Source organism: Amaranthus tricolor, chromosome 1 (assembly GCF_026212465.1).
Source record: "Amaranthus tricolor cultivar Red isolate AtriRed21 chromosome 1, ASM2621246v1, whole genome shotgun sequence".
Classification (NCBI taxonomy): domain Eukaryota; kingdom Viridiplantae; phylum Streptophyta; class Magnoliopsida; order Caryophyllales; family Amaranthaceae; genus Amaranthus; species Amaranthus tricolor.
The window spans coordinates 18,022,397-18,034,594 of NC_080047.1; the positions used below are offsets into that span (position 1 = coordinate 18,022,397).

Here is a 12,198-nt window from a genome sequence, read left to right on the forward strand (position 1 = left end):
AAAATCTTCTTTTTCATATTCGGTTATTGGTTTGGGAATTACTTCATTGTTGGAGTTAGTAATGGTTACCTCAAAATCTCCGATTTCGATGACTTTCCACACTTGATAGTTCTCAGCCTTGATGAACATTTCCATCCTATTTTTCCAGTATGTATAGAATTTTCCATCGAACATTGGCGGTCTTTGAGTTGAATACCCTTCTTCCATTCGCTCGTTCATAATTGACATAGTCGGGAACACCAGGATTCTGCCCTCAGGGTTTAGTGGATGCTTCTTTGAGCACCTATTCTTAGGCCACTTCTGATCCCAGTTCACAAGGGGACAAAAATCATCATACCTTATTCAACCCCTCTTTTAAAACATAATTCCTATATGATGATCAAATACAAATTGATTCTAATGTACAAATTACAACAATTATCACAAAAATGAAGGAATATAATTCCAACAAAAACATAGAAAAACAACAACAAAGAATAATCACCACTAATAAGTAATAACCATCCATCATATTACATAATTAGAAAGCAAAAAATGAAATAATTTTCATTTTTCCCATTTAATTAATAAATTAGGTAAAAGGTGGAGTAAAAAAAAATTAATCAAAACCGTGTTGAGTTTTAAGCATTATCATCCTCTTCAGCAAGAACCATCCTACACAAAGGACTAGGTCCAAGCTTCTTCCTCCTAAAAGCAGCTCTTTTTCTAATAATCTCCATTTCATTCCGCCTTCTAACTTGCATCATTGCTTCTTCTTCAATCACAAATCTTCTCATTAAAACATCATCAGTCAATGATTTACCTCGAAACACTCGTCTTCCTTCCACGCTATGTCTTCCACTTGGGATCCTCCATTCTTGTGTAACTGGCGGTGGTGGTGGTTGTGGTGGTGGTGCGAATGGTTTGGATCTTGGGTATGTGTAACTTCTTCTCGGAGGAACATCAGCTGTGAATACTTCATTGTAGGATGAAATAGGAGCACATAAACATACTCTTGTGAAGGATGTGGCTACTTTTAAGGAACTGCATTTTCTTAGCTTCTGTTTGGTGTTATTGTTCGTTGTTTGTTGGATTTGATCTGTTGTTTTAATGGTTTTCCATACTGCTGAGTTTGTTGTTGTTGGAGATTTTACCATGATTTTCCATAGGGTTGTCATCTCTATTGCTCTTTGATACCAAGGCTTCCTGGGATATAACATACAAATGAAATCAAATCATATATCTATAATCTATAACTATAACTAAAGCAAAACACGCTGACATTATCACTATTTAATATTGCTTACGTGTCACAACCTTAATAAAAATTTTACCTCCAAAACTCAATGATGATGTTATTGTTTTTATGACTAATATTTATATCTTTGAATTTATTATTTTCAAAGTATGCGTATAATATTATCCATATTGATTGATTTTATATTTTTTAGGTCACATCATTTAACATATTAGAAAATCATAAATTTTATTTATTTTTTTCAATTATTTATAAAATCTTATCAATGTTATTTATTAAATAAGTATTATTTAAGTGTATTGGATATTTTAAGTTGAAAAGATAATATGCTTTTATAAGGATTTTTTTTACTTATACTTTTGAAATTAGTTACTTAATTGCAATGCATAAGTCTAATATAATTTAGGTTGTGACTACCTTTATGCAAGTGACTTATATTTTTTATGAAAAACAAATTAATTTTTTGTTAAAACTTTTATAAATTAATTTTACATAAATATTTATGTTAAATCTATAACTAAATTTTCACAATCATTTACGTGCACGATACAAAGTATGAAACAAATCAAACAATGTATATAATGTATGCAACTATTTAGAGTGAAATAAGATATAACTATAATGTAAAATTTATTTCTAAAATTTTAATTTCTTAAATGATACAAATATGTCGATAAATTTGATAAAGCCGTGCATTGCACGGGCACTATCTATTGTATACTAAAATTAATGTGATGATGGTAGATTTCAATCTAACTTTTAATGGAAATATTTAGAAAAATTTGTTGTTATTTGTTGATATTGTTTATTAAAAAATAAATGCAAAAAAGTCAAAAGTAAATAAAAAAAGCTAGATATACTAGTCTACACATTGTGAATAAGTGGAAAATGAGATCAAACTTTCTATTATTCAGAATTAATCGAAAGTTCATATTATTGTAGAGAAATTAATAAAGGACCATATATTTCACGATAATATTTTCCTATATTATATATTGCGACTAATGCATAAGAAAAACTATAGTCAAATAGAATCTTGCTTGAATCATCTAATTGCATAGCTTTTAATAATTTTTAGTTCAAGATATATACATACATATATATATATATATACATACATATAAATATATACATATACATATATATATATATATATATATATATACATATATATATATATATATACATATATATATATATATATATATATATATATATATATATATATATATATATATATATATATATATATATATACATACATATATATATATACATATAAATATATATATATACGTATATATATACGTGTGTGTATATATATATATATATATATATATATATATATATATATATATATATATATATATATATATATATATATACATATACGTGTATATATATATATATATATATATATATATATATATATATATATATATATATATATATATATATATATATATATATATATATATAATCAGAATAACGCATTGAATTGCATAGAAGTGTTCATATAAATTTTCAATTAAATCAGTTTTTATATCAAAGAGAGAGTAATGGGTGATTGATGGAAGATATAAAGCATTGAACTCAAGTTGGATTTCTCAAATGGAGAGCAGTTGTTGCAATGATGTGTGATAAGAGATTTCCGACTAACTTAAAAGGATAATTCAACTGCATTGGAATTGCAGTCCAACTTGCCTTATTGTACGGGACATGGAATTGGCCAATTAAAAGGATATATAAGGAAGAAGCAAAGACGTGAGTATTAAGGAGAATGTATAAACACATTAAAACAAACCTGCTAAAATAAGTGAATGTAGATTGAAATATTACATCTGATAATAATTTATATGAACGAAATATATTAGACATCAAACTAGCTATAGATTATCTCATTTAAAATAGGATAACGTGGTTTTCAACATGGATGCTGACTAGTATACTTAATGAAATCAAACATAAAATCTGTGATTGTTTGGCAAACAACATACATGTTGCTCATGTTTTAAAAGTGATGGAATAAATTGGCAAGATGTTAATACCGACTGTCGGGTGGACCATTATAAATTCATGATTTTGACGGTCAAAAAGTTGATGTTACGTGGAGTTTCTATCTTAATTTTAGCCTTTTTCGCATTACCATCAACTATTACTACACACATTAAGCTACTTTCAATTTGAATTTCGACCATAATTTTCAAACACCATACTATCTTGAGAAACCGTTTAATGTTTACTTACCGTTTTCTTAATATCTACTTATATTATTTTTAATATTTACTTATAATATACTTAATGTCCATCGAAAAAGTACTTGAAATGTCTACTTATAATATTTTTTGTCCCTACCGAAAAACTTAGCCTATTAGTCTACTTATAATATGTTTAATGTCTACTTACACTATACTTAATTCCCACAGAGTAAATATTTAAGTACTTACAATATTCTAAATGTAATGTTTTTAATGCCTATCTGTTAGAGTGTATAACATATTCTGGGGCCTCAACCATCAGCTTAAACTTTGTTATATACTCTAACACATCCCCTCACACGAGAGCCCTTTAGACTAAAAGTGTGGATGCAACACATGTTCTCCTCATACATGGTACTAAATATTCCACTTTAAATGAGGGGTGGTTGAGATTCGAACCCGTGACCTTTTGTCACACTGGCTTCTAATACCATGTCAAGGAACCAACTCAAGCTTTTGGTTGAGACCCTAGGATATCTTGTATACTCTAAACTATCAAAAAAACTTGCTCTATATGTTTCTTTTTAGTCCAGTCTAATTAGAGATGGTCTCTCAAAAAAACAGTCTCCCACAAAAATTTGTAATTTTTAAAAGGTTCTTATTAATTTTAAAAATGTTTTTAAAAGGTTATACTTGAAACCTTCCAACCTCAAAGTCCTAAGTTCAAATATTACCGCCAACAACAACGACATTCCCAATTCTTAATATATTTACTTCAATTTGACTTTAGTTCCTCCTTTCTAAAATACTCAAACCCGATTATGACATATTCCTTCTAATTCACTAGTAATGTCCCATTTGTTTTATACACTCTACCCAATGGACTTATTCAATCCTTAATATCACTAATTGTACATATTTAAAAATTATGAAAAGTTAATATAAATATTTCTTACAATGAGACGAATCAAACAAGATCCCACTTGACTATGTTTTAACTTATAGAATAATAATAAAAAAACAAATTAAAAATAAAATATGAATAACGTTCAAAAAGCAAATAGGACATTACTAGTGAATTAAAATATTATGTCGGAAAAATGTCAGCATCATTACCAATTATAATGGAAATAAGGTATTATTATTATTATTATTATTATTATTATTATTATTATTATTTCTTTGATTTAATCCACAATTATTATAAATTTAGTTCAATTTCAATATAAAGGTCGTCTATTTACATAAATTCCATGAAAATTTTAAATCTTTTGAAGGTAGTTGATATTCAGAGCTTTATTTGTTTAACAAAATAATTGTTTATGCTCATTCACACTTCTAACCCAGTGACCTCTCGTATAAGGGGGCGTGTTAGAGTATATAACGTATCTTAGGATCTCAACCATTAGCTTAAACTTTTGGTTGAGTTGATTCCTTGACAATTCTCATAAATTTTTGAAGTAATGAAAATTTCCTAATATAATAACAATTTTAGTTCAATCCTAGAAATTTAAAATGATAATAAATATTTATGAATTAGAACATTTTATTAGAATTTATTTCCATGTCAACAAACAACCTTTTAATTAAATTAAATCGAATTAAATCACATTTTAGAAACCAGAGATTATTCATACACTGAATATTGATTGATTAGGAATGGTTATAAATTGGGTCCAATCAAAATGCGATTCAGACCCATTAATTTTAGCTAACTCATACCAAGATTCAAATTCTTAGGGTCTGAAAATTTAGACCCAGACTTGATAGATCTAGTGGACCTAGAGTCCTAATGGTCCTAAATGGGCCTTGATTAAGTCATTCATACTTAATTTTTTTTACATTCTTTTAAAGTTTTATTAGTTCTAAATGAGTTTATAGGTTGTATATGAACATAAAAATAGGTTTAAAATATATTAAAAATTAATTTTGGGCTATGTAACAAGTCAGGCCCAAGTCTAGGATGGGTCTAGCAAATTTGGTCATAAATATATTTATAGGTCGGATTTGGGTGTAAGTCTAAAGATCCTAAACCCAGATTCTGACATATTTATAATATTGGAACCAAAATCAAACTCCCTTTCACTAGGTTTCAAAAAATTAATTTGAACCCTTAATTTAGAGACGTGTCCGAACCGATTCCAATAAGATTTTAAACTCATACAGATTAATTATGATTATGATTAATCAAAGGAGGTTTAAAGTGACATCACCCATGTTTGGAAAAGGTTTGTGTGTTGAACATTGAGGGAAAGTTTGTAGAATATGTCAAAATCAAATTGTCTGCAAATTTAGTTATTGTTTGTAGGCTGCTGGAATACACGAACACTTCCCTGAAGTGGCGTGTCCCGTGTCGGACACGGACACGCGAAAATCCGCGTCCGACACGCCAAATGAAGTGTCCAATATTTTAATATTTTTTCGGACACGTGGACACGGCAAGGACACGGCAGGGACACGGCAAGGACACGAAAGGGACACGGCAAGCAGTCAAGGACACGTTTTTTTTAAAAAAACTATTTTCCTTTCTTTTCTTCTCCGTTACTTCCCATGCTTCTGATAGATATAAGAAAAATAGTTTGCAGTTTTGATGTTAGAAGAACAAAATTTAGAGAAGAATAAGAATCACTTAATTTTGTGGGGAATTTGAGGTAATTTTTTCTAGAAAGGGAATTTTAGTATGAATTGTTGGCAAAGCTGGGATTTCTAAATTTGATGTGGGTATTTCTGAGAATTTTTTGGATTTGAATGGTTTTGTCTGGAATAAATTAATAAAGATTGTAAAATTATCTTTAATTTGATATATTTATTATATTACCATTTTCGTGTCCCCGTGTCCGCCATTTTTAAGTTGGCGTTTTCCCGTACCCGTGTCGTGTCCGTGTCCGTGTCCGTGTCTGTTTTAGTGCAACCTAGGTAGGCTGTAGCACATTCTTTTTATTCTCGATGTTTACAAGTACTCCTATTGAGTGAATATTGATTTAATTACAAATAGTTTAGTATAATATGAAAATTTGAAAAAAATAAGATTTTTTAATAATTTTAATCAAAAAATAAGCTTTAGTCAAACTTTATTCCCAAAATAAGCGTCTTTGGCCCTAAAGTTAGGTTCGGTACATAATCATACTAACAGCGAGTACAAAGAAATGATCAAAATTTTAGTCAAGTTATATGTCGCTGGTCGCTGTTACTAACAGCGAAATAACGCTTTGATTGGTCAATGGTCAAGTCGTTGTTAGTAACAGCGACTTTAGGCGACCCTAAATACAGCAGCCTTCTTCCTCCTTCCTCATTTCACCCGATTTTGTATCAACGACCTAACCCACGAAATATTTGTATGATGTTTTTATATATTAAACATTAGTAACGTTTTGTATATATTGAATATTTGTAACATGTGGACTGTTGTGTATATTTGTAATATATATGTAGATGTGTATATATGTTTATCGTATTATCACATGTTTATTATGAATAAAATGATGATAATTACTCAGAGTTTTCGGCGATGAATCATTCCGCCAAGAATTAGGTATGAATTAAATCAAAATCAAGCAGACACTCATATTGAGAGAAAATGCTCTCGAAAATTTAACACAATTTCATTCTTGTTCAACGAATCCATATCAAATTACCTTCGAAATCGATTAACTAGAACAAAAATAATGGAATTTGGATACAATGAGGTAGGGAAATTATGGAGTTATTTATAGAGCATAATAACAACAGCTATTTTCAATTTCATAACGACTAGTTTTCAATTTTACAACGGCTAGTTTAAATCATACAAAAAAGTCAATAAAAGTCAAACCAGGTCAAGCCTAAAGTCGTTGTTACTAACAGCAACTTGACCATTGACCAGTCAAAGCCTTATTTCGCTGTTAGTAACAGCGACATATAGCTTAACTAAAAATTTGACCATTCTTTATACTCGCTATTTGTAACAGCGATTACGTACCGAGCCTAACTTTGGGGCCAAAGACGCTTATTTTGGGAATAAAGTTTGGCCAAAGCTTATTTTTGATTAAAGTTATTAAAAAATCTTATTTTTTTCAAATTTTCGTATAATATATGATTTTATTTTGGGGCCTCAACCGAAAGGTTAAGTTTTTAATTGAATTGATTCTTTGATATGGTATCAGAAATTAGTACGATAAGAGGTTACGGGGCCTCAACCATAAGCTTCAACCATAAGCTTAAATTTTTGGTTAAATTAATTTAGCGTCAGTTATGAGGAGATTTGTGCAGCATCCACACTTCTAACCCAATGGGCTCTCGTGTGAAAGTAGAGCTGTTCAAAAGTGACCCAACCCCGAAAATCCGATCTGAAACCAAAAGTAAACCGACCCGAAAATGTGTTTCTTAGGTTTATCGAACTGACATTACCCGACCCGAAGCTATACCCAAACCGGTTGACAACCGAAAATGGGAAAACTGAACCCCAGCTATAACCGATTTTTCTAACTGACACATAATCGTTAACCGAGATTACCCGAACCTAATAATGACCGACCCGAATCATGCTCGAGACCGAACTCGATCCGGCTAAAACCGACTTAACTCGAACGAAGTTTAGATCAAACTACTGTAAACCTGAACCAACTTTTTACATAGAAGTATGATCGACTCATATTCAATCATCTTATTAGTTATTTTAATAAAGTGATAAATATTTTAATAAAAATAAATTTTATAAGTACATGGTTTCATAAATTTAAAGTTAATAATCAATAGTCAATGTTTATTTAACTGCTTTTAATCGAATCACATGAAAATTAATAAAACTTTATAATTTTAATTTCTGGTCAAGCAAGTAAAAGTAACAATGTAATAATGATCACTAATTAATTTGCATTTTCACTATTTTGCTTTAAGTAAAGGAACCTTATCATCAATTAAAAAATGACAAAAAACTTAATTTGATACTGACTTGATCAATAGTAATTAGTAATTTGCAACGTAGTCGAATTCTACTTGAAAAATACCTGAACCCGATCTTTACCCGGTAAAACTGAATCAATTATTAATCGATGACAACCTGAGACCGATTGAAACTCAACACGAATTTCAACCGACACCGAACTGATGCTAACCCGATAGCTCGAATAACCGATCTTCAACTGAACCGTGACTAACCGACCCGACCCGAGTGTGACCCGTCGCAACACGCATCCAAAATATAATCGATTCGAAATACAATCGAATCGAATGACACCCGTACGAAACCGACCCGATCACTTGAATGAACATCTCTATGTAAAAGGGTGTTTTAGAGTATATAACATATCACGGGGTCTCTCTGTCAACTTAGATGTTTTATTGAATTTATTCATTAACAATGATATATTTAAAAAGTTTCACATATAGATCATGTTAAGGTTCAATTCTCACATACCCTCGTCAATTACTTTATATAATACTTTCTTCGTTCTTATTTAATGTTCTTATTTTATTTATCCCGGTGAATTTATGTTTTTATCACATTTTAAAACTTAATTTTCATTAACTCATTCTAATTTTAATATTTTATTGATGCTTATAATCCCTACATTTATTCACTAATTTTAATTATTTTTTATAATGCTTATGGTTACCATATGTATTTCCAACAAATTTTATTTCAATAATTTTTTATGTTTGCAGTACGCATATTACTTCTACTAATTTTATTTTAATATTTTTTTAATAATTATGATTTTCATTTTTCTTTATTAAGTTTATTATGCAATAAAATAATTTCTTCACCATCTAAAAAATTTAATTTTTAATCCAAGTGAACATTCTATATATAAATATCAAAACAATTTTAATCCAAGCGAACATTCTTTATGTAAATATCAAATAGGAATGAAAAAAAGTATTTAATTCTTACCAAATAAGGCAAAGAATTAACCAATTTGGAAAATTCGTGGATGCTACTATGTTTGATCTTAAACGAGGTTTGGAAATTTTGTGTTAAATCATGATTTGAAATAAAAACTTTATTACATTATTGTAAAGAAATTTTCTTGTTTTTATCTTCATAATAAGAATAGGGGAAATTATCAATAGTATCTTTAAGTTTTTGCACTTTATCAATGGTACCCTTAAGTTTTTTCGATTATCAATGATAACTTCGTGTTATTAAACGTTTTACAACCGTAACTTTTTCTAATTTTTTCCGTCCAAAATATCCAAAACCATTAACTTTTTTTTTCTTTTAATGTTTTAAATTGAAAAATAAAAGAAAAAGAAAAAAAGTTCACGGTTTTGAACGCTTTTGGACTGAAAAAATTAGAAAAGATTACAGTTGTAAAACGCTCAATAACACGAAGATACCATTAATAATCGAAAAAAACTTAGGAATACCATTAATAAAGTGCAAAAAATTATAGATACCATTGATAATTTCCCTAAGAGTAATTTAGGAATTACACTTTTAAAGTTTTAACTTTTGCGAATTACAATATTGATTTTTTTTTCCAAATTATCACCACTAAGTGTCAACCAAATCATAATATTCTGACTATTTAATTAAAAATTCTAACCAATAAAATGATCGAAATTCTGTGATTTGGCTTAATTATTGTACAATTTGATATTTTAATAGTTATAATTCGAAAGGATTAAATATTAAAAGTTATAATTTGCAAACTTCAAATTGCAAATTATTTTCACAATAATTATTATGATAAATAATCATGAAATTAACGGGATTGGTCACCAAACTTTTTATGCTGTTTACGATTATGATATGGCCAAAGGCCACTAATGGACATAGGAGCATTAATTTAAAAACCGATTGTAAGTATTTATTAAAAGAAAATAAAAAATAGTGAACTGAAATTATGTACGTAGTTTAAGTTATTGTATAAATTTTGTTGGAAAGGCTATTACTGAACTAGTAACTCAAAATCCGAACAAAATACTCCAGAAGTGTTAGAACAGAGTGAAATTCTTTTATGCTATGTTTACTTTTTTAGGTGAGGAATATATTTGAAAATTTAAAATCTATTTAAATTTAGTGTTTGATGAATTTAAAAAAAAATTGACATAAATCAATTATATTATTATTTTAAAAATAATTTAAATTGAGAATTTAAAAATAACTTTACAAACTTCATCACTTAAAATTTTTTATTTATGATTTTAAAATCTGCCATTTAAAATTAATTTTACGTTCTCAAACACAACTTTAAATATAGTTTTCAAACGTGGGATTAATTATCAATTGGCTATATAATTTAACCAATAATCTAAAACCTAAACTTCAATACACTAAAAATCATGATTAGCTTGATTTCGCTTAATTAAATTTGTTTTATTGCCAGCAGAAATTCTCTAACCTAATTCATATCCAAAAAAATTGACACGTGTATGAGAATACCGTCTAAAATTAAGGCAATCTTAAGTTGATTATTATAAAGTAATTAGCATGGAATATAAGTAATTAAGGGATAATAGGATAAGTAGATAGTACATACCTTGTTCTTGACCTCTTGGGATCTTGCATGAACAAAGCACCCAGAAGAAAGAAGCAGTTTTTGATGACAGATAAAGTTCATTTGACTACCCAATGATGCTGAGAAATACTAGAAAACCCAAACTCACACACTCACACATACAAAACAGAGGGAGAGAAAGAGAATATCAACTTAAAAATCACCTTCTAATTTGCTAGCCAACTTCATTATGTAAGCTCCCTTTTTTATTTACTCCCTTCTTTTATTCAAAATTATTTACTTTTTTAATAAATAAAAGAATGACAGACTTCATTTTTATAGACTGATTCAAATTGCCTCAAAAGGGAGATAAAGTAAAGCTCTTCACATTCTTTTTCTTTATTGCTTTTTTACCAATAAAATAAAAACAAACAAATACTTTTATCACTATCTTCATATGAGAAAGCACGTATGATTTAAACATGTGAGAATTTATTAAATTATATGGTGAAAATATAAAGGTGTAAACTCACAAAAACAAGGGAAATATAATATAGAAAATAATGTAAATATGTATTTTTTCCTATTCTACTTAAATGTAACAGTCTTTGTACGTAGATATATATTTACAATTACTTGAATATAACAAATTATTAAATTATCTTTGGGATCTCATAATTTTGAAATTTTAGTATACAAAGATAAGTTTAATAATATTTTTTTAAAAATTTTGTACCATTTCTCAAAGTTTATATATTTATGTATATGTAGTCGATGCAATTAACAATAATGTAACATGTTGAGGGCGTGTAAAGTGTTCACATTCTTGCTTAGTAATCATATTTAGCCCTCTTCTTGTCTATTTATGATTATGGCCATCTAAATCTCCTAGTGATGGGTCCCATTTTTAATAAAAAAAAAAAAGATAACTTATGTTATGAATTTTATTTCAAGTGTTTGGACCCATGTGATCATCATCATATGGCATCACAAATAATTAATTTCTCAAATCTTTCCCAAAACATATATAGTGGTAAAATTTTAATTTAATACATGTAAAATGGTACTATTGAAATTATTTGTTGAATGGGAGGATATGTAATTTATTAAGCCAACAAAAAAAGGTCTAATTTCTTTTAGATTGTTTTGTTGAGTAAGTCGTAACGTTATGGACATATGATGATGACAATGCTTATCAAATTGTCTATTCCATTTAAATTATGAAACTAATGTTCAGATATGACATTTTAATTTGAAAAGAAAAAAATGCTTCAAATAAAATCATAAAATCTTTAAACACGTAGATTATAGTCTTTTCAACTTAACATTTTAAGTATGTTGT

The 12,198-nt window shown here is 28.3% G+C and overlaps 1 protein-coding gene across 1 annotated transcript; it reads right to left on the minus strand.

Moving 5' to 3' along the window:
* Positions 1-357: 357 nt before the first annotated feature.
* LOC130805184 (uncharacterized) lies at positions 358-11,188 on the minus strand. Its single transcript, XM_057669884.1, has 2 exons — positions 10,899-11,188; positions 358-1,185 (listed from the first exon to the last, which is right to left on the minus strand). Exons 1-2 carry the CDS (start codon positions 10,925-10,927, stop codon positions 621-623), a joined length of 594 nt encoding a protein of 197 aa, XP_057525867.1. The 5' UTR covers positions 10,928-11,188; the 3' UTR covers positions 358-620.
* Positions 11,189-12,198: the final 1,010 nt, after the last annotated feature.